Source organism: Lampris incognitus, chromosome 2 (assembly GCF_029633865.1).
Source record: "Lampris incognitus isolate fLamInc1 chromosome 2, fLamInc1.hap2, whole genome shotgun sequence".
In the NCBI taxonomy this organism is placed as follows: domain Eukaryota; kingdom Metazoa; phylum Chordata; class Actinopteri; order Lampriformes; family Lampridae; genus Lampris; species Lampris incognitus.
In genome coordinates this window covers 116,023,270-116,046,686 of record NC_079212.1, presented here as the reverse complement: position 1 = coordinate 116,046,686, position 23,417 = coordinate 116,023,270, and the positions used below count along the sequence as shown (strand labels likewise).

The 23,417-nt window shown below is 41.6% G+C and overlaps 3 protein-coding genes across 5 annotated transcripts in view; 1 reads left to right on the top strand and 2 right to left on the bottom strand.

The window, feature by feature from the left end:
* Positions 1-363: 363 nt before the first annotated feature.
* On the bottom strand, positions 364-2,861 carry tp53rk (TP53 regulating kinase). The gene is made up of 2 exons (XM_056275013.1): positions 2,639-2,861; positions 364-1,652 (listed from the first exon to the last, which is right to left on the bottom strand). The coding sequence occupies exons 1-2, from the start codon at positions 2,859-2,861 to the stop codon at positions 1,177-1,179; spliced, it is 699 nt and encodes a 232-aa protein (XP_056130988.1). The 3' UTR covers positions 364-1,176.
* Positions 2,862-5,401: 2,540 nt separating this feature from the next.
* slc2a10 (solute carrier family 2 member 10) lies at positions 5,402-9,982 on the top strand. The gene is made up of 6 exons (XM_056275266.1): positions 5,402-5,435; positions 6,748-6,827; positions 7,748-9,007; positions 9,197-9,319; positions 9,513-9,648; positions 9,767-9,982. The coding sequence occupies exons 2-6, from the start codon at positions 6,824-6,826 to the stop codon at positions 9,861-9,863; spliced, it is 1,620 nt and encodes a 539-aa protein (XP_056131241.1). The 5' UTR covers positions 5,402-5,435; positions 6,748-6,823; the 3' UTR covers positions 9,864-9,982.
* A 169-nt stretch (positions 9,983-10,151) lies between these two features.
* Positions 10,152-23,417, bottom strand: part of LOC130134288 (casein kinase II subunit alpha) — a 53,973-nt gene continuing 40,707 nt past the window's right edge. For 2 of the 3 annotated variants that reach the window (XM_056302200.1, XM_056302201.1), the window contains one exon: positions 10,152-11,786. In XM_056302200.1, coding sequence (XP_056158175.1) covers positions 11,668-11,786 — 119 coding nt within the window. In that variant the 3' untranslated portion in view covers positions 10,152-11,667. Of the gene's footprint in view, positions 11,787-20,689; positions 20,817-21,095; positions 21,238-23,417 lie in introns of those variants that run through there. The other variant, XR_008814229.1, reaches the window with a different exon arrangement.

Here is a 23,417-nt window from a genome sequence, read left to right as displayed (position 1 = left end):
TTAATTAACATGCATGTTCTATGGAAATTTAGGTTTAATTTTTTAAATTATTATTTAATCTTATTGAATTATTTCTATTTTTTGGATGTGTTGTATAACTGTCTGGGGTGGTGGTTATTGTGTACTGTTCTGTGTTGTGCTGTTGTATGTTTAAAGTCAAAGTATTTTAAAAAAGTATACATACACTGTACTACATACATACACTTAATGTTTAGCAATCATGTACCATTCAATCCGCAGCACAGCCCACTGTACAGCCTTGGCAGTTTAGCAAACGAGCAGTGAGGAGCCACAACTGCCAGCAAAGGGGCCAATTCTCTTTGTGGTCTCAGAAAAGTTTTACCTAAAGAATCACAGGTCAGAATATAGAGATGTTATTTTGAAGTTCAGTGCAGCACGTGTAGTGGGTGAAAGAATAGCTACAATACAATTTTCACTAAAAACGTTTTATTAACCACACTTGAGCAATCCTGGCTTTTTTTCTTTCAACACCCTCACGGTAAAACTGCTCAAGGGAAACACCTGTACAACCCAAAACAAAAAATGTGCAAAAGACAAACACAGAACTTTGACCTTTGCTCTACAAAAGAACTTCACAAATCCAAAACAGTAATAATTGAATGTTATACTCTTGCCTCTGCAGTGCAAAACAAAAACATAGTTTTATCCCAATTTGAATGTTTTTGTTTCTTATCGGAAACTCAGTTAGGGATCAGTGTTAGGAGCGGTTGTAAAAGGTTAACTTTGACAAATCAGTCTTTACTAGCACCCTCCAATGGGTGCTCCACTAGTGTCACAGGAAAGCTCAAACTATCACATGCCTTTTTGCTCATTAGCATCGGGAGCAGCATGTGGTCAGCATGCAAGCAAAATCACTAGTACATGCCATTTGGAAAAGAAAAATGTAATAATCCTCAGCGCTCAATGACTTGCAAATCTTTGATTTTAGCATTATCTGGGCCAAATCCCAATACAGTGCCCTTTATCAAGAATGACCTGAAAAAACACTAATAAAAAAGGTCATTGTTATAAAAAAAAATCTTTTGTGACACTGGTTTAAAGCCAACAATCCTTTTCCTCCTTGTGTATTATAAATGAGTGATCCCTTAAAACCCAAGGGAAAGCACAGTAATGTTTTGTTCCTGTACACCACCATATAATCCACACAAGTGTCCATCAGCCCACCATGGATCGCTTTCTCCCTCTCAGCCGTACCTCTTCAAGTTTTTTGATGACAGCAGAGGACTTCTTGGATGACGCTGTATAACTCTTCAGCAGTTTCTCAAACAATGCCTCGGTGTTGGGATGGGTGCTAAGGAAGGCTTTCTCCAGCACATATAGATCTACCCCCTTATCTTCAGGCAGGGCAGAAATGTAGCTCAGGCCAAAGTCTATCAGCACCAGGTTCATCTCTCCGTCCTCCATGCCACTCCTCAACAGCATGTTGGAGGTGGTGAGGTCTCCGTGGATGACGTCCTCATCGTGCATTTTGGCCAAGATTTGGCCAATCCTCTCCACCAGCAGCTCCAGCTGCTGCTCTGAAGAAGGATGGGATGCAATGTGGTCTCGCACCGTGACAGAGCCCACTATTTCCTCCAGGAAGATGCAGTGGGAGGTGTAGTCCACGAAGTAGACCACCGGAGTAGCTATGCCTGAGAATCGAGTTTGAAGGAGTTAGAATAATTTTAGCCTACATCCATCTGTTGGATTTTACATGCTCTTGAGTCATTTTCACTTTCCAATTCTGTTTTTCAAACTTTTAAATTTCATTTTTATTACGTACATCCTTGGTTTTTCTACTTGACTTTTTTTTGTTGTTGCTCTAAATGCACTTTTAAACTTTTTTTTATTCAGTCATTTTGTAACCAGCTTTTATTTTGTCTGCTTCTTTATGATGTAAAGCACCTTTGAGCAGCATTTAGTGTATGAAAGGTGCTATAAAAATAAAATGTATTGTTATTAGTAATACTAAAATCATTATCATGATAATCATAGGGAATTTTATAAGATATTGATGTGTATATATATATAGTGTCAACAAAACGTAAGCAAACCCTTTGGAATTACCTGCATAACATGGGCTTATCATCATCCAAGTTAAATTAATGAACAAACACAATCTGTTTTGACTAAAAAGACAAAAATATTTCAAATACTACTCCATGAAACATTTCAAACCTCGGTTTTTCAAAACAATTCAGATAATATATTCTCATTCATTTAGACAAGGGTTTTGCATTTTATGACTACAACATCTGAATTTCATCCTGATAAAATACTACTACTGAGAGACGACCGAAGACGGTGTTGAATTGCTGTCCAACTCTTAAAGCGCTCAGCTGATTTGGTGGGATCGGCCGCTACAAGTTTGCTCGCCTTCAAGTTTGCCCAAAATCACAAGGTAGCCTCGAAGGGCTTTACAAACAGTACAATACGACACCGTCTCTCCTTGGACCATAGACCCGAATGAGGAGAAAGGCCACAAGAAAACCCTTATCAAGGAATCATTCTTATGGTAGAGATTGCCAAATCTTAAATACATGCTGGTGTCAAAGCTAAGTTGTATGTATGTTGAAGCTAGAAATTCAACTGAAAGCTAAGTTAGTGTACAAACGACTCCTAATTATTTTCAACTCGCCTGCTTTCCGGCAGCGAAGTATCGACCGCACCTCCTGCACAGTCCTGCGATGTGTGAGTTTGGCGTCCAAAACCGGGTGTCTGTACCGCTTAGTAAACCTTTCTTTTACTATGGTCGGCCTGTCCAGGAAAACACCCCGGTAAACACGGGCTTCAGCTCCTTGTTTTAATAAATCTGTTTCATTCAGGAACTCTGAAGTAGTCACACCTTGCTCCGCAGCCATGTTTGCGGTTCTTCTCGTCTTGTGTCGGCGCTCGGCAAACAGCAACAGGGTGCACTACCGCCACCGACTGGTCTGGAGTGTAGACTGGCCTTTACAATTGCTCCCGCTGTTTACCGTTTATTCATGATTTTAACCCTCAAATTCTTTTAATTTCTGTTTGTGATTGTATTTGGGACTTGGCGCTAGACTCCAACATGGCTGCGATGGCTTTTAGTGCTCACAGGTTCATGGTTTTCACTGTTACTGTGTACACTCCTGTTGTCCGCGCTTTGTTGTAGTCTTGTAAATTGTTAATGTGTATTGTCAGACTTTGTATACACTGTAGTGTTACTGTCGCATGTTTTATGTTTAAAAGTGTCCTGCTCTTTACGGTTTTACACCGAACCAAGCTTTTAACTTACATGTGTTATATATTGGCAATGACGAGTTCTGCTTTCTGTTTTGTATTCAACTTCAGAACCATATCAGTATTAAATTCTGCTCTCCCCTAAATTGGACTATTTTCAGGCGTCTGTCACTCTTTCATATTTCTTACAGCCAATTAAAACATTTATTACTGTCTTCTTGTTTACAAATTGATACTTTTTTTGCATTGCCCCCCCCCCCCGATTATTTCCACAATTGTATTGTGAACACTGCCACCTAGAGTTCGGGGAATGCAGCATTAAAGTCACCCACACGGGAGAATATTTTAAAACGCTTTGGTGAAATAACCATTGTAAAATCTATGTTTATCTACAATCCATATAGGTTGACCCCTGCACATTGTACAGTGAAGTAAAATAAATAACACAATAATAATAACTATAATGTCTTCTTTAGTTAACTGATATCTTTTCCTCCGTCTCTGAACAAACGCCCTCTTGTAATTAAAGTTTAATTCGTGGTATCTGAGCGTCGTCGTCATCATTAAGTCGTTGCTTGTGTTGTCTTTATCCGGAGCTGCAGGGAGACTTTCCTGAGTACCCTCTTAACATCTGCGGGGGAACGTTTGTCGTCCTGCCGCGCCAAACTTTGCAAATAAGTTTCTCTTGCAATTCGAGACGCTGCTGCCACGTAGTGCAGAACTTCCTGATGCAGGGAGAGAGAGAGAGAGAGAGAGAGAGAGAGAGAGAGAGAGAGAGAGAGAGAGAGAGAGAGAGAGAGAGAGAGAGAGAGAGAGAGAGAGAGAGAGAGAGAGAGAGAGAGAGAGAGAGAGAGAGAGTGTGTGTGTGTGTGTGTGTGTGTGTGTGTGTGTGTGTGTGTGTGTGTGTGTGTGTGGTTGGTGCAGATGAGGATTTCCAGCGGATATCTTCAAACCGCCTTCAAAACGCGGTGAGTACAACCATACCGACCGATGATACCGGGTCCGCTTTGGTACGAACATGCCGACAATGTTTTGATACCCAGTCATATAAGTAGTGCATGTCTTATTTCATCTGACATCGCTCGCGATATGGTGTGTGCGTGTGTGTTTGTGTGTGCGCGCGCGCACGTGTTCCTGAGTTGGACTAGTTTCTGGGACACATTTCAGACTAAACACCGGTTAACTGGGGACGGCTTGTCCAATTGGGTCAGTGGTTAGGGTTAGGGCTCTTTTGCCCCCGCTCCGGTGCTTGGTCCTGTGTGGTGGAGACAGGAGGTTGGCATCGGAGGAGCGAAGGCTGCAGGAAGGAGTATGGTAGTGGAGCAGGTCGGTGAGGTAGGAGGGGGCCTGGTTATGGAGGGATTTGTGAGTGAGTAGAAGGACTTTGACTTGGATCAGTTGTGGGATAGGGAGCCACTGGAGGTTCTGAAGGACAGGGGCGATGTGGTCACTGGAGCAGGAGTGGGTGAGCAGGCGAGCAGCAGAGTTCTGGATGTACTGGAGATTGTTTAGGACTTTGGATGTTGAGCCGTAGAGAATGCTGCTGCAATAGTCACTTCTGGATGTGATGAAGGCATGGATCCAGGTTTCAGCAGCAGAGAAGGAGCGTGATGGTCGGAGACGAGCTATGTTTTTTAGGTGGAAAAAGGCAGTTGTGGTGATTTGATTGATGTGGTGTTCAAAGGACAGGTTGCTGTCAAAAGTTATTCCAAGTCTGCGGAAGTGTGTGGTATTGTATGAGGAAGTCGGGAGTGGCAGAGAAGTATGCAGCTGGAATGACAGATGGTTCAAGGTGGTGTGATTACAACAAGGATCGCCTCTGGGCCCTTTCTTGTTTGCAGTAGTGATGGGTAGGTTGACAGATGAGATCAGGCAGGAGTCTCCGTGGACTATGATGTTTGTGGATGACATTGTGGTCTGTAGTGAGAGTAGGGTGCAGGTTGAGGAGAGCCTGGAGAGGTGGAAGTATGCATGGGAGAGAAGAGGAATGAAAGTCAGTAGAAGCAAGATGGAATACATATGCATGAATGAGAGGGAGGACAGTGGAATGGTGGGGATGTAAGGAGTAGAAATGACAAAGGCATATGAGTTTAAATACTTGGGGTCAACTGTCCAAAGTAAGGGGGAGTGCAGAAGAGAGGTGAAGAAGAGCGTGCATGCAGGGTGGAGCAGGGGGAGAAGAGTGTCAAGAGTGATTTGCAACAGAAGGTTACCAGCAAGAGTTAAAGGTAAGGTTTACAAGGTGGTTGTAAGACCAGCTATTTTGTATGTTTTGGAGACAGTGGCACTGACGAAAAGACAGGATGCGGGGCTGGAGGTGGCAGTGTTGAAGATGATAAGATTTTCACTGGGAGTGATGAAGAAGGACAGGATAAGGAACAAGTATATTAGAGGGACTGCTCAGGTTGGACGGTTTGGAGACAAAGCAAGAGGTAAGATTGAGATGGCTTGGACATGTGTGGAGGAGAGATGCTGGATATATTGGGAGAAGGATGCTGAATATGGAGCTGCCAGAGAAGAGGAAAAGAGGAAGGCCAAAGAGGAGGTTTATGGATGTGGTGAGAGAGGACATGCAGGTGGCTAGTGTGACAGAGGAAGATGCAGAGGACAGGAAGAGATGGAAACGGATGATCCCCTGTGGTGACCCCTTACGGGTGCAGCTGAAAGTAGTAGTAGTAGTAGTAGTAGTAGTAGTAGTGGTAGTAGTAGTAGTAGAGTGTACTGCCAAATTTATCCCTAAACTGTTGACATGTACAACAATACAAAAACCTGAAACTACAGAAGTAGAGGAAGTGATCTCATCCAGCTGTGGAATCTGGAGCCACTGCTTCAGTAATGAACAGGATGAGAGGGTCTAAGGACAGGATGTTGTGTTGCTGTAAAGCCCACTGAGGCAAATTTGTAATTTGCGATACTGGGCTATACAAATAAAATTGACTTGACTTGACTTGAGACTTACTTTTGATGGACCCCTACAAATGAGAAATGTTTTTCAATTTGGTACCAGAAAATGCACATCAATTCCCTCCGTGAGGCATCTTATCCATTAGCATAACAAGTCTGACTGTCTGTATGAAGAATATATCTGGGAAACCGAGACGTGTAATAAGCATATGGTGTCTGACCATTCTGCTGTTGTCATAACTTTTTCAGTGAGTCTCGAAAGCCATGGGTTCTTGAAAATACGACTGTTTGAGAACTCACGAGTCGAGGCCGTGTGCATTTATTTTGTTCGCTGCTTCATCGTTATCACATGATGGAGCATCGTGTATCCACTTTAAGTGAAATAAAAGAACAGAGCTGTGTTGGGCCGATGGGCTGAGGCAGGCTGTTTGGCTGAGCCAATCTCAAGTGGTCTCCTTGATTACATTGTGGTAATCAACAAAATAGTTGTCATGGCTACAGGTCTGCAGTGCTCCTCTTACGTGCCTCCTTTGCTTGTTCATGAGCCAGAACAGAGCAGAATCCTCCTGGGCACAGAAAGCACCAGACACTGCAGCTATGTTACGTTTTATGATCTTTTTTCCTTCTGTTTTGCAGAGTATGTCTCGCAAGAGATGAAATTGAGCATTGACTCTCATATTAAAACACTCATACCTTCAAAACGACCTAAACCATGGGTAAGTTATTTCAGCATGTTGAAATTTTACAGCTGTTTTGTACGAATAACAACTGACAAACTGTAAAGTACCGATAGTTTTACTATGAAGCAACCAAAGTTCATGTTTGATATTCTGACTGTTTTTTACTGTGATAACATTGCATGAAATTAAATTGATTTTGTTTGCCAAGGAAACCAAAGTTCATCATATCACAAAATAATGTTATGTTGATAGTAAACTTTCTCCACATACAACAATAGTGTATGGAAAATATAATTATACTATCCAATGGGAATAACGGGTTTGTCTGTGTCATTCGCATATATGTTAATAACTTTTGCACATCAAAGATTTACCCGTACATCTGAGGAGCAGGTAACTAAACTGACTGGAAGGCTGAATCTGTATCGTTCATCAAAAATGAAGCTTTAATATCATTAATTTAACTAAAACTCATCATCTTTAACAATGCCATTTTGAAAATCATTTCACTACTTTTTAAAGTCACTCAAGATGTAGTAAACTACATCAGTTTTGCTGACCTTCTGCACCCCAAGTGGACAAAAGTGGCTGTTTTGCAGAAGAACGACTTAATTTTGCATGAGCATCGCCTCCATTCATCCTCTGGTAGCTCGTACATTTGCTTTGAAGAGAAGACTGAGCGATGTAATGGTGTTTTGGGAAAAACAGCTGTTTTCAAAATATGGAGCGGTGATATATTATATCCCGTCTGCATACCGTAAATCGTTTCGTCAAATTTTGCGGGGAATACGACTCTGAGACAACCATTTGGGATCATTCTTCTCACTGATGTTCTTGTTTGATTATGTCGGTCATATAGAAGCACCAAAATTACACTGACTGATAAATCATTAGAAAAAAACTCCTCGTATGCGCTATAACTGACATTAACCATGGAAGCCTTTCCTCTCTCTCAGGTTGCTCCATCCTGGTTCTGGCTAGTGGGGTCTCCACACTGGGAGGTCTGGTGTTTGGCTATGAGCTGGGCATCATATCAGGCGCCTTGCTCCAGCTGAAAACTGAGTTCAACTTCTCCTGCATCCAACAGGAGGCTGTGGTCAGTGCTTTTCTGGTGGGAGCCCTTCTGGCCTCCCTCATAGGTGGCTGTTTAATAGACCGCCATGGTCAGAGGAACTCCATCCTCATCAGCAATGTCCTGATCCTGGCTGGCAGCCTGCTCCTGGTCTGCAGCTCCTTCCTGGCTCTAGTGGTGGGAAGGATCACAGTGGGCTTCGCCATGTGCATATCCTCTATGTCCTGCTGCATCTTTGTGTCCGAGATGGTCACCCCCAACCGCAGGGGTTTGCTGGTGACTCTGTATGAAGCTGGGATCACTGTGGGCATTCTTGCAGCATACGCCATCAACTACATCCTATCCGACATCAGGGAAGGATGGAAGTATATGTTTGGATTAGCCATAGTGCCAACTTTGGTTCAGTTTGCCTCGATATGGTTTCTTCCATCCAACTCTACAGAACCTTTAAGACCTCAAGCTGGAAAATACCCTGAAAATCAGGAAGTAGATGATGGAAAACACAACCCCAAGAGACTTAACAGAAACATGCAGTACAAAATCACGTACCTCTTCCAGCAGGAAGACAACATGAGGACAAGGACTATCATCGGCCTCGGATTGGTAATCTTTCAGCAGTTCACAGGCCAACCCAATGTGTTGTTCTATGCCTCCACAATCTTTCACGCGTTGGGGTTTCAGAGCAATGCCTCAGCAGTATTGGCGTCCGTGGGCTTGGGCGCAGTAAAAGTAATGGCCACTTTGATTGCCATGATGTTTGCTGACAGAGTGGGAAGGCGGCCGCTGCTCATCGGTGGGTGCTCTGTTATGGCAGTGTGCTTAGCAGCCATTGGACTTCTCAGTGGACACTCGGTGTTCAATGCCACGAGGACTTGCGAGTCTGTTGACATCGTCGTAAACGCTTCCTTACCTCATCTGATCCCCACCAATCGGTCAGCATTTGATTTGTCTCCCGATGGCAGCAATAGACACCTTATTGACGAAGCGTTTGGAGGGATGACACATCCTGCCATGGATCAATTTGAAACGGCCAGCACCCCCCCGCCGATGGCCTCCCCCAGTTTACAGGGCAGAGCCGTGGACTGGCTCATTGTCATATGTATGATGGCTGTTGTCAGCGCGTACGCCATTGGATTTGGACCAAGTTCGTATTTCACATGACATGGTGTTTAATTTAAAGTTGGGATGTTTTTATTTAGAGTTTGTGTTTAAGAACTGAGTTTAGATTTAACATCAGAATAGTAGAAATAATGTTATTCAGAATTACACTTGTTCTGGTAGGTGGTTGAAGTTGAAATATCCAGCTGTTTTGTTTTGTGTTATTTTTGACCAGTGACCTGGTTGCTGCTAAGTGAAATATTTCCAGCCGGTGTCCGGGGAAGGGCTTTTGCTTTCACCAATGTCTTCAACTGGGCTGCCAATCTGCTGGTTACATTCTCTTTCTTGAACGTCATTGGTAAGTAGGTGTGACCTTCCCTGAACTCGCCTCAAAATTCCTGTCTGGAACAGTCCATATACTGCAGCCATTAGAGATGACCAGATTCATGGTTGTAGTTTCTATTACTAGATACACATGTGGTGATCTCTTGTGCTAGTGCCAAGCGGGATGGCAATGAGCAAAGTCAGGTGTAATTTGTTTTTGTCAACAGATGTGATCGGTCTATCGGGGACATTTCTTTTGTATGGGATGACTGCTGTGGCCGCCGGGGTTTTCTTCTACTTCATGCTGCCAGAAACCAAGGGAAAGTCTCTGGAGGCAATAGACAGGGAGCTATGTTTGAAAAGGTAGGCCCGCTAGAGTACTTCCATAGAGAAACTTAAAAAAAAAAAGAAAAGAAAAAAAGATTGCAATGATCAGAGGCTTTCTAAGCTTATTTTTTATGCATTTTGCCCCATTTTGTAGGCTTCATCATAGTAAGGATTGCTGCACCATCATTAAGAGGAATGTCACCACTTTGAAGTACCAGAGAGTTGACTGTCAACTCAGCATCACTGATTGATGAGAAACTATTTTATTTTATAATAGTGCAATTACACCAGGGATATTTTAATTATTTGATTTATTATACATATTAAATCTTAATGGGGTATTAAAGGTAGATTTTATTCTATTTTTATGTCAGTGAAATTGTAAATAAAGTTTGTTTGTTTTTTTTTACTTTTCTATACTGTGATAATTGTAACCATGATACCAACACTGTTATTGGTAAATTAGGGGAAATGAGACAGTAAAAAACACTGGACCACAGTCTGCGTAAACATCAGCACAAAGCAGTGGATCATTTACTTGATAAATAAAACACGTGTTTATTTACACAAATGTTTTAAAATACAGATCGCCTACATAAGGACATAAAAATATATACAGTGATGTTGGGACTCATATAGCTCCAGGTCAATGTATACATGTTTGGAACTCTGCATTTTCAGGTTTTAAACGGAAAAAAGATGCATATGTACAGCAGGATTTAAACCTTACCTTTTCGGTCTCTGGCACTTTTAACATTAGGAGAATTTAACCCTTCAATTTTTTTTCAACCTCATGAACTTAATTCTTCCCTTAATGTCAGTGAAAGCCAATACTTCAATGAACATAAAACTTACTCATCTAGAAAAAACAAAACAGAAATAAAAACGTCTTTCTCGAAGCACTGACCACACTTAACTCAACTACATGTGATTAAATCAACTAGTCACCAGAGTCTCTATATGGAACCCACTTCCCTATAAGTTTGGTCAGTCTTCTCTTGCCAAGCAATTGAGCAAACTTTGGTTATGTTTTGAAGTAATTCAAGGAACATGACTTGAATAAGTCCAAGAAACTGGAAAGCAGCATGTTTAAAAAATTAATTTCAGATGAACCTGGATGGACACCTTTCCCTTGGCCTCAAGGATGTATTACAACACTAGCATCATCAGACCATTTAAAGTATGAATGAACCCTTATCCAGCAGTCAAGGGCATCTCAGTATAAAAGAAGTTAGCCACAAAACTTACATGGTATGACTTGGGGTCATTTATCAAAAGAAGACTAGTTATCTGGTTTAGTAAAAAAAAGGACAAAACTCTTCTGGCAGACAAAGGGGTTAAGTGTCATTTCCAGTATTAAGTGAGGCGGCATCAGTGTTCACATACACCTGGAGCACAGAAAAGCACCAAACACTTCCAAAATGCTGTGAAATTGAGTCTTCCATTAGGTGTTTACACAGATTTAAATATGGAAATTACCTATGGTGTTCTTGCCAGTTCTGGTTTTGATAGCATTGCATTAGTATATCATACATACTGTGCTCCTTTGGTCCAAGTAGCTAGCATCTCTGTTTTTGCCCTTGGCTAAGTACCTTTTTTATAAGTGTCTTTTTGGAAGTTCAAACTAAAACAAAAGAGGATGTGAAATTGGATCATCTGTAGATGATACTCATTCCCAGCATGAACAAACACTCATCTGCAATCTCTCACAACACACACACACACACACACACACACACACACACACACTCACTATCACTACAGCTTAAGGGGTCAAAACAAAACAAAACAACAAAAAAAACTGTCTTTATATGTAAGATACACAGAACCTTTGTTTCATATATCAGGTTAACATGTTCATTTGAGGGGGAAAAAGAAACAAAGTTTTATTTTGATGACATCACCACCGGGAGATTGGCATTGCTGGACCTATGGCAAGGAGCAGTCAGACTGAGTTGAGATTAAGGTGGCGTGGACTGGCAGAGTGGCACCTGTTGTCTCTCCCCAGGCTGGTGGTCGTGGTGGCTGGGAGACATGAACACTGTGACCATGCCATCACTGAGGTGCACTCGCTGCAGTGGGCACAGGAGTACTCAAAGCATTGGTGGCAGCAGAGAGGACAGGTGAGCCAGTGAGGGGGCCCAGGGCAGTGGACGCTGGCAAGGCAGAGATACCTAGGAGGGAAAAAAACCCCATCACCTTCTACATGTTTCATAATGCAGAAAAATGTGATAGATTGTGATAAAATGCAGGTAAACTCTTAAAATCTATTACAACAAATACAGTGGTGATTGAAAGTTTGTCAACCCTTTAGAATTTTCTATATTTCTGCATAAATATGACCTAAAACGTCATCAGATTTTCACACGTCCTAAAAGTAGATAAAGAAAACCCAATTAAACAAATGAGACAAAATATTATACTTGGTCATTTATTTATTGAGAAAAATGATGACATATCTGTGAGTGGCAAACGTATGTGAACCTCTAGGATTAGCACTTAATTTGAAGGTGAAATTAGAGTCAGGTGTTTTCAATCAATGGGATGACAATCAGGTGTGAGTGGCTGCCCTGTTTTATTTAAAGAACAGGAATCTATCAAAGTCGGATCTTCACAACATATGTTTGTGGAAATGTATCATGGCAAGAACAAAGGAGATTTCTCAGAAAAAGCATTGTTGATGTTCATCAGGCTGGAAAAGGTTACAAAACCATCTCTAAAGAGTTTGGACTCCACCAATCCACAGTCAAACAGATTGTGTTCAAATGGAGAAAATTCAAGACCATTGTTACCCTCCCCAGGAGTCGTCGACCAGCAAAGATCACTCCAAGAGCAAGGCGTGTAATAGCCGGCCAGGTCACAAAGGAACCCAGGGTAACTTCTAAGCAACTAAAGGCCTCTCTCACATTGGCTACTATTAATGTTCATGAGTCCACCATCAGGAGAACACTGAACAACAATGGTGTGCATGGCAAGGTTGCAAGGAGAAAGCCACTGCTCCCCAAAAAGACCATTGCTGCCCGTCTGCAATTTACTAAAGATCACATGGACAAGCCAGAAGGCTATTGGAAAAAAAATTTGTGGACGGATGAGACCAAAATGGAACTTTTTGGTTTAAATGGGAAGCATTATGTTTGGAGAAAGGAAAACACTGCATCCAGCATAGGAACCTTATCCTATCTGTGAAACATGGTGGTGGTAGTGTCATGGTCTGGGCCTGTTTTGCTGCATCTGGGCCAGGACGGCTTGCCATCAATGATGGAACAATTAATTCTGAATTATACCAGCAAATTCTTAAGGAAAAGATCAGGATATCTGTCTGTGAACTGAATCTCAAGAGAACGTGGATCATGCAGCAAGACAACAACCCAAAGCACACAAGTCGCTCTACCAATGAATGGTTAAAGAAGAATAAAGTTAATGTTTTGGAATGGCAAGGTCAAAGTCCTGACTTTAATCCAATCGAAATGTTGTGGAAGGACCTGAAGCGAGCAGTTGATGTCAGGAAACCCACCAACGTTCCAGAGCTGAAGCTGTTCTGCATGGAGGAATGGACTAAAATTCCTTCAAGCCGATGTGCAGGACTGATCAACAGTTAGCAGAAACGTTTAGTTGCAGTTAATTGCTGGGGGGTGTCACACCAGATACTGAAAGCAAAGGTTCACATACTTTTGCCACTCACAGATATGTAGTATTGGATCATTCTCCTCAATACATAAATGACCAAGTATAATATTTTTGTCTCATTTGTTTAACTAGATTCTCTTTCTCTACTTTTAGGACTTGTGTGAAAATCTCATCGTGTTTTAGGTCATATTTATGCAGAAATATAGAAAATTCTAAAGGGTTCACAAACTTTCAAGCACCACCGTATATCACTACGGAAGCCCTGAGAGGCAAGTAAAAAAAAATTGTATTTTTGTCAGGATCTTTTTTTCTTTTTTAAACTTTATTTTCTGATTTTCAAGTTTTTTGGAACAGGTATACATGTTCTTGAGCCAAGGCTCAAGAACATGTATACCTGTTTTTTCTTTCTTGGCCAAGGCTCAAGAAAGAAAAAAAGGACTATGCAGGGACTTCTTATTCCAATTCCACATGATAACTAAGTTTCTGAAGACAATATAACGGTGTGCACGTATATCTGTATAAATATTGTAGTTACAACCAGGTAAAAAAAAAGTACATTCAGTAAAAGGGAAAACCTTCAATAAAGTCTATGGAAGAACTCCAGGTCAAAGAAACGTTTTTGCGGGTTTTACACTTTTCTAAAGATAGAAAGGACAGCACCTCCCTTAACCACTGCAAAAATGATGGAGCTTTATTCGACTTCTAGTTAAAAAGAACAAGTCTGCAAGCTAGCAATGAAGCAAATGCTAGAGCATTTGCCTGCAAAGTTGTGACCTTACAGTTAGGGGGTGATATGCCAAAGATGGCTGTGTGAAAATCATGGGTTATGGTCTGTTTACAGATTTGTGAGAATACATTAAAAATGTGTCCCCAGTAACTGTTGAGAGAGAGGCATGCCCAGAACATGTGTCCCATCAAGGCTGGACTATGGCTGCACCTCGGACTGCCAGGGTCTGTGGTGGGAAAGATTCTGGCAAGCTTGTCCCCTGAGTAGTGAAGACGGTGAAGTGCCTTAAATTTCTGTGCAACGTCATCACAGAGATGCGTGCGCAACTAGGGGTCAGAAAGCAGCTACAGTGCCGAGATTTTAACCAAAATAGAGCTCAGATACAGCAGAGATGATACGCAGTTGTTGTGCAATAAACTGCACAAACCGCCAAAAGGATGGGTGGAAAATGTTCAACATTCCAAAAAGGTAACATGCAAAGGGATGTGACCCCTTTGGAACATTGAACATTTTCATTGTTGAACCACTTTGGTAGCTCTCAAAACATTATGCTTCTCATAATCTTTTGAGAGCTACCAAATGTTGAACATTTTCATTATTGAACTGCATCTCATAACCCTTTGAGAGCTACAAAAGCGGTTTTGCCCCCTGGCTGCGCACACACCCAGTAATGTTTGTAAATAGGAAACCCATCTATTAAACCATGTCATATACACAATGAGGAAATGTGTATGCAAGTTAAACTGTCCCGCCATGCTTCTTCAGAAAGCACTACACCCAAATCTCTCTCCCATGCAGTTTTTGTTTTGTCCCAAGATATCCGTTTTAATCCCTGTATCAGTGTGTAGATTATTGAGACACGTTTTTTTTTCCTAAAGATCTCGCTCTAGAATAATGTCTAATTGGCTCCTGGGTGGCAGATCAGGAAATGAGGGAAACACTTTCTTGGCAAAACTACGGATTTGAAGGTACCTAAAAAAATGGGATCTGGGTATGTTATGGTCTTTGGTAAGTGTTTCAAATGAGGTGAATATTTATTTACACTTTAGTAGTGTAACGTGCAGGTTAATGTTGTCGCCCATGGTGCGGGAGATCAGAGTTCGCGTCCTGGCTGTGGCAGTCCCCGGCTGCCCCCCTGAATTCGCTACATTGGTGTCAGAAGTGGGATGGTGAGACCGAGAGGCCATCAGAAGTGTGCGCCCAGAGGCGTGAAGGAGTTGATATGCTGAAGCGCGGGGATGCGCTTCCCGAAGGAGGGGGGTAGTGTAACGTGCGCGTGGATAAATAGACTCGCTAGCCCTTAGCTAACGGGTCGGACCCTTTAGTCGACTGGTTAACGTTGTCGCCCGCGGTGTGGGAGATCCGGGTTCGCATCCCGGCTGCGGCAGTTCCCGGACTACCCCCCGAATTCACTATAAATTCCGTCTGTAAATAGATCGCAGAAAAACACAAGTCCATTTCTATGCCAATGTTGAGATGTGTTATCCAACACAGATGATGAGCAGAATTGATTATTTGCCACTGGAAAAAAACGGCTAGCATGCTTTAATCCAAAATGCCTCCTAAACTGTAGCAATATCCTAAGTGAAGCTTTAACCACCAGGTTTGTTATTTGTATGTTACGATTATGTGGTAGTGGAGAGGTGAATATCGGTAAAGGATTGGATAAGAGTTCCATGTGAGCCCAATCTGTGCCCTGTTTATCCTTATATGTAAATGCCCAATGTAAAAGTTGTACAATGTTCGCAGCCCAGAAGTAACAAATAAAGTTAGGCAGCCCTAATCCTGCTGTCTCCTTAGAGACCTCCAAGTATATTTTCTTCATCCTGGGGTTTGAACTGTTCTAGATGAATGATGAAATTAACCTATCTAGTTGTTGAAAAGTTGTCTTAGGTATGAATATGGGAATCATTTGAAAAAGACAGAGAAATCTGGGTAAGACTGTCATTTTAACTATATTAAAGCGGCCTGCTAATGAAATTGGTCGCGTTGACCACTTTTTAAAATCTTGTTTTGCTCATTCTAATAGTGTTTTAAAGTTATGGTTATATAACACCCCCATTGTATGGGTGACTTTGATTCCTAAATATGTAAATACATTGTGTTCAAGTTTAAATGGAAAGCTAGAGTAGTCTCTATCATTGTGGTTAATCAGAAAATACAAGCTCTTTGAATAGTTTATCTTATAACCTGACAAGTGACCAAAGTTATCCAGGGTAAGTAATAATCTTGGTATGGATTCTATTGGGTTGGATATATATAACAACAGGTCATCCGCATCAAGCGATACCTTATTTGATTTACTACCTCGGGAGATACCTTTAATGCCATCCTCTGCCCTAAGTGCTTTAGCGAGTGGCTCGATTGTCAAATTGAACAGGTAAGGAGAGCTGTGGGGCAAAAAATAATCGGAAATATTATTATTTGTCCGCACTGCGGCTGTCAGTGAGCAATATAATATCTTAAGCCATGCTAGGAATCATGAACTAAAGCCAAACCTTTCCAGAACAGCGAACAGATATTGCCATTCGATGCGACCGAATGCCTTCTCAGCATCCAAAGAAATCACTACTTCTGTCTGTTCTGCGGAATATGGTGCATACAGTACATTAAATAGGCAGCGCGTGTTATAGAATGACTGCCTGTCTGGTATAAAACCAGTTTGATCAGGGTTAACAACCGTTGTGACTTCAGTTTCAATACGAGTGGCCAAGATTTTTTGTGAGGATTTTGTAGTCACAATTCAACAAGCTTACAGGGTGATAGGAGCCACACAGTAGGGGATCTTTGTCTATTTTAAGCAACACTAATGTGATTGCCTGCATCATATTTTGGAGTAATTTCTGTTGGTTAATTTCCTGATACAACAAGTATCGGTGCCAGCTTGGTAGCAAATTCTTTATACACTTCAATTGAAAAACCATCCAGACCCGGTGCTTTGTTGCGCTGCATGGATTTAATTGCTTGTATCACTTCCTCTGTTGACATCTCTCTGTCTATCTGAGCTCAGTCTTCAAGGGCAATTTTTGGGATGGTAAAGCTGTCTAAAAAAGTGAAAATATGCGATGAGTCGTTGGGTGGTTCTGAACTATAAAGGGTAATATAAAATTGTTTAAACTGGTTATTGATGGTGTCAGGGTTGGTAATCTTTACCCCTGCTGCTGTGTAAATTTCAGGAATAGTGTTAGCAGCTGTGGACTGTCCAACCTGATCCTCTACGAGTTTTCCATCTTTCTCTCCATGTTCATAAAATGTCTGTTTTGATTTTTTTTTAAATTGTTCCGTTTGTTTAATGGAGAGATTGTCGAATTCTGTTTTTAATATTTTTTTCTTATAAAGCTCAGTGTTGGGGAATCAGCATATGGACGGTCCACTTCCGCTATACTATGGGACAGTTCTATTAGACATTGTTTATGTTTCTTTCTCTCATTTGCTGTGTATGAGATTATTTGGCCTCTAAGGTAGGCTTTAAGAGCCTCTGAAACAATGGTTAGTGGCATGCCCACAGTGCTGTTGAGTTCCGTAAGAGATCTATCTGCTGGGAGAGAATTTTTTTAAAAGAGTCCCTAGACAGTAATAGAGGATAAAATCGCCAGATGCGTTGGGGTTTAGGGCAGTCTAGGAAGTCTATAGCTAGCTGTAGAGGACTATAATCAGAAATAACAATACTGTAGCGAAGTTGCTACCCCATCAGAATTGTGCCAATTGTCCTGTTTTACCCATCAGGCACTGCGTGCAGATTGTCAGTTGTTATTAAATGTTTTGTAAGTGTTTTATGTGGTTTTATGTGTTTATGTGATTACTATTTGTTGTGGTGTAATTGTAGTTGTCATTCTGTTGTGTTGTGTAACCTTGGAACTGAAACCCTGAACAACTTTGTTGTTCGAGTAGATGACCCCCATGTATTGTGTCACATTTCTATAAGTTCTTGTTTCTGTGTGAGTTTAATAAAGGGGCTGCAAAGTTACCTTTGTCGTTGCTTCTACGTTCGCCACATTTGTGTCAGAAGTGGGATGGAGTGACCGTAAGGCCATCGGAAGCGTATGCGCCCTGAGGCGTGAAGGAGCTGATATGCTTAAGCGTGGGGGCGCGCTTCCCGAAGGAGGGGGGTAGTGTAACGTGCATGGATAAGAAGACACGCTGGCCGCTGGCTCGCGGGTCTGACCCTTTAGTTGAGCGGTTAGCAATGTCTCCTGTGGTGTGGGCGATACGGGTTCGCTTCCCGGCCGTCGCTACAATACTATTATATTGGCTCCCCCTAACCATAGGAAGGACTCTACTATCCAGGAGGGAAAAAAAAATAATTCCTAGAGTAAGAATGATGCACTGGGGCAAAAAAGGAGTATTGTTTAGTAGCTGGGTTGTTTCTTCTCCAGGGATCAAAAAGAGTATAGGATTCCATGAATGAATGGATAACAGCGCTTGCCTTCAAGACTTTACTATTAGGTCTTGGGTTTGATCTGTCCAAATATGGGTGTAATACACAATTAAAATCCCCCCCCCAATATCAATTGGTAATTATTTAGGTCTTGGAGGGCTGCTATGAAGGAAAAAAAAAGTCGGTCATCCCAGTTTGGTCCATATACATTAGCTAGTGCCACACGTGTACCATACAAGTTACCCGTCACTATCACATACCTTCCCCTGGAATCAGAAATAGTCAGCAGTGGAACAAATTGGATACCCTTCCTGATCAAGATGGCCGTGCCCCACGTTCTAGTCTCATTCCTCGAACAGAAAATTTGTCCTAGCCAAGCTTTCTTTAGTTTTGCATGCTCGCTTGACCGGAGGTGAGTTTGCTGTAAGAACATAACATCGGCGCTCAAAGATTTTAAATGTACAAAAACCCTCCGCTTTACTGGATTGTGAATTCCCTTTATATTCCAGCTCAAAAAAAGAAGAAAACCTGTATTTTGAATGTCAGACATTTTTTCTACAAAAGAGAAAAAACAAAAAGTCCCTGCCTACTAACCACAAAACAAAAACAGAGCCTTGAGAACCCAGGCTGATCTATCAATTCCCTAGAGATTGCCTCCCCCATTTCTAGTATAACATAGCAAATAACCATATATATATCGTTCTTTTCCCCAAAACAGTCAATGGTATTGATAAAAGTGCTCAACAAATGAGGGGCGGAATATCAATATAGATGTAGGAAAAAAAACTTTTAATACATAGCAATACAAGCTTGTTTCGTGCGTCGCACACTCATCACCTGCTAATGTGATTCAACAAAGAAAAACACAGTATACGTTGCCCCATCACATCCCTAATTTCGGTGGACAGCAACCAATGAGAGGAGAGAAACATTTGAACGGTAGTTACGATGCACAGCAACCAATGGTGGTATAGAAAACATTACAACCAATGGGGTAAGACTTTGTCAAAACAAGCCCCCAACCACTACCCCATTGGTTGTAATGTTTTCTACCCCACCATTGGTTACTGTGCATCATAATTACCTACCCCATTGGTTGTAATAGTTCAAATGTTTTTCTCCTCTCATTGGTTGCCGTCCACCGAAATTAGGGACGTGACGCGGGGCAACGTATACCGTTTGTTTTCTTTGTTGAATCACATTAGCAGCTGATGAGTGCGCGACGCACGAAACAAGCTTGTACTGCTATGTATTAAAAGGGTTTTTTTGCCTACATCTATATATATATATATATATATATATATATATATATATATATATATATATATATAACTTTGTTAAAAGAAACACTCAATGGTAGAGAAAGTGCTCAACAAATAAGGAGCAAAATAATCCAGTGAGTCAAGTACATTTTTTATGAGACAGTATAAGCCTGTTTCATCCCATAAGCAATCATCAGCTGTCAAATTGACAGCTGATGATTAACCTTTGCTACACCCTCACACCCAATGTAATTGCCACTTGTGCATTGCACAATTTCTGTGAAAATGAGAAAGAGAACATCAATCCTGTCTGGACAGAGGAAGCAGCAGTTTTGGAACGTGACCTACCACAGCCAGGTGTCCGCCCATACAATGCATCCGAGTGTTCTGGTGGTCAGGAAATCACGCTTGCTCTAACAGAGCATTTGAAAGCAAACTTTCCTCTGTGCAGGCCACTTTTTTAGATGAATGGATTGGTAAATGATTACAGCAGCCTATAATATCTGTTTACATGTACAACTATTTTTCGAGCATGTATCTAAATCCAATCAAACATTATACAGTATTCAGATTGTTACATCCTTGTATCATGAAATTGTCAAGGATAAACACAATAAAGTCATGACCTTATTTACAGTGGTGGTCTTTATTCACATTTCTTGCCACAAAGCGCAAATAAACTTTAAACATCGAGAAAAAAAAAATCTAAGACACAAAAAATTTGTGTCACTTTAAAAAATATGCAGTACACAATTCAAAAAGGTGCATCGCTGGCCCAGTAAAAAAAGGTTAAAAAAAAATTACAACACAAGCAATTAGTGTCATTTTCAAAAGGTGCATCAAGAATAGATTTTTCAAGTATTGGCAGGTCCCTGAGAAATAGTTTGATGTCTGAGCAGTCCTTACATGTGGTGATACACCGGGCAGAGCTCATCAGGTGCTGGGTACTCGTACCCTGCGTAGCTGGGAGGGTGTGGCACCCGTGACAGGGTTGGTGGCATAGAGGGCCGCAAGCTGCGGATGCCCTCCATCAGTGCAGACACCATACTGGCATTGCTTTCTAGGATACTGTTCACCAGGTGTTCCTCCCTCTCCTGGTTTTGCTGGAACTGCTGTATCCAGGTGTTCTGCATCTGCTGCATCCTCTCAAAGAGCTGTTCCACATCAGCTGCATGGCATCCCCTCATTCCTGCTGATGTCATTCTAATCCCTGCAGAAAGAATTGAAGTAACAATACTTAAATTGTACTTATTTATCAATGGAAAATAATTTAATGCAGGGTTTGGGTTACAATGCAGTCCATTAATGCAGGGGCGTCAAACTCTTCTGACCATAGGCAGAGTGTATGCAGCCTTTTGTTCCAACCATGACTGTTTACCAGCTGATTTCCCCAATTAGTTCTGCTCTCCAGCCAGCTCACCTGTATCAACGCATAGTTGAAACAGTAACCTGCATACACTGCATAGAGATAGAACTTTGAAGAGCTCACCAGGTAAATGTAAGATAGGTGAGGCACTGGATTGAGGAGCGCTGCTTGCCCTCTCTAGTTGAGGAGCACTAGCCCTCTCTGATGACTCCAATGAATCCTCATCCTCATATGGCTCCTCGAGATTTTCTCCCTCCTGCACACTCTTTAGTGAGGGCACAAAAAAAGAACGCTTAAAATTCTATTACACATTAATGTTAATACATTTGTTTTCACTGCAGGCTTCATTCTTTTCTAGATAGCTAGGATTCATCAAACAAAGTGATCCAATGACTAAAAATATTTCCATTTGTAAGGGCTCAGGCTTTTACAGTGAGTTCTCTCGTTAAAAGTACCTCCAACTAACTAACCAACATCTATATTCTATGCAATGTTATAACATTAATCACCATCAAGTGGTGTATGCAAAAGGCAAATGTTTATGTTGTTTTCTCCCCATTCATGCGCTAGCTTCTTACATCATATATTAGCTTAACGGTACTAGCAACTCACCTGAGATGGAATTATTAAAACCAATGTCCACGCCATGCTCTACGGCTTGGGACAAAGGTCAGCGTCCTAGCAGCTCCTCCAATATGTTGACGTGTGGGCATGAAACTGGATTGTGGCCACTTGCTTGGTTGTTTTTCTTTGCATTGTGTAGGCCTGTTTGAGTTGCTTCCACCCAACACAGATCTCAGGGGTTCTTAAATCCCGCTTCGTCCAACTTTTCCGCCACTTTCTTAAATAGTTCGCCATTCCACGTTTTCCCTCCATCCATGTGCTTTAGGATATTCAACTCCTTTAGCTGACACAACATAAAGTTTGTTTTCTCGTCTGTCCAAAAATGCATGGTCTCGCTCTAGCACTCGCCATGTTAACACTGTTGATATTACGCTGTTCGACTTCAGGGTGAAAGACCGCCACGGGAACTATGGCTCATGCGCAGAACGCCTAGACCAGTTCAGGGCCGATTGAAGCGTATACATACCAGAGTAAACTGATCCCCAACCATATTAACTAGGTGAGTTAGTCCGACTTCGACAAATTCGATTTAGTATGATTTCAATTGGACCAACACGTTTAAATGTATTTTAAAAGTCCAGTTTTAGGCGGACTAACAATAAATTGACTTTTTCTAACATCATGAAAACTTACTGAGTGAAGCCCAGAGAGACAAGGGAAAAAAAACTTTTTTTTTTGGTCAGGACAATTTTTCCAAGTGTTTGTTGTTGGAATACTCATTTCAGCCAAGGAAGGCTGAATTTCACCACTACCCCATGTTCTAAATAGCCCAGTGAGCACCAACCAGGATTTCAACGTTGATTTCTAGTAGAAAAGTGGGTGATATTGGTCTGAAAGTCTAAGACCTCTTTTCCTCGTTTTCAACCAGCTAAAATGTGGTAACAATAAATGTGTTACAAAACACCAATTTTTGTTTAATCGTGTTGATAATTCGTTTAGTTTCAGGTTGAAATAGAGATGATATTGATTAGTGAGAAGGTATTTCTCCAAAGTCATATTGCACTAGTCGGCAAAATGTGGTCTACATGAAGACTTAATTGACCTTTTGCAAAGTCCCCCCCCCCTTAGTTACTGTTACTATGTCCATCAAGCTTTTCAGAACCATTCAGGAAGTAGCCGGAAAACCCCAAAACATGAAGGAAGAAATCAGCGCATTCCCAGAGAAAATAAGAGACTATTTTGGAGTAATTCATCCTTAATATCATCCCGTGAAAGGCAGAAGGGGTTACAGTATGCAGCAGGGATACATTAAGAATATTAAAAGTAAAACTGACTTACGCGGACTCTAGGCTGCCGGGTGCGACTGTAATTGAGGGTAAAGCTTACCGGTCGCGATCAAAGAATGAGAAACCCCATCAACTAATTCTGAAACACATTATGGACCAATTGTGCTTTTGCATGGTAGCGTAAGTTAAATATTTCAGCTATTATTGGTATATTTTTAATAATCGATTGTCAACATCACTGTAATATAGTGTTGATTTTGGCCAAGGTTCCCCATGGCGTTTTTTTATCCATGCTTTTTCAGGGGTACTGTATGGGCTCCTGGGGGTCGCAGTGCAGCCAGGGACATGCCCCATTACCGGGGGAACCGCCCCATGATTGTTTTTTTTTACCTTCGGACCAGACCCGGTATTTTCAACAAAATAAGGCAAACGAGATGCCTCCACAGGCTGGATGACTTTTCCGAATGGACAGTCCCCACCTGGGGTTCATAGAGGGGTAACAACATTTAAAATAGGCTGGATATGGGGAGGTCAGACTGGCCAGAGACCATCCCAGCCGACCCTCCCCATGGGTCTTTATGCTCTGAAATGAAAG

Excerpts from the sequence above, each read along its gene's own strand:
- tp53rk (XM_056275013.1), bottom strand. The coding sequence starts at position 2,861 with ATGGCTGCGGAGCAAGGTGTGACTACTTCAGAGTTCCTGAATGAAACA. Across the intron at positions 1,653-2,638 it reads ACTTCGCTGCCGGAAAGCAG|GCATAGCTACTCCGGTGGTC; the intron begins GCGAGTTGAAAA and ends CTCGATTCTCAG.
- slc2a10 (XM_056275266.1), top strand. Across the intron at positions 9,008-9,196 it reads CGCCATTGGATTTGGACCAA|TGACCTGGTTGCTGCTAAGT; the intron begins GTTCGTATTTCA and ends ATTTTTGACCAG. Across the intron at positions 9,320-9,512 it reads CTCTTTCTTGAACGTCATTG|ATGTGATCGGTCTATCGGGG; the intron begins GTAAGTAGGTGT and ends TTTTGTCAACAG.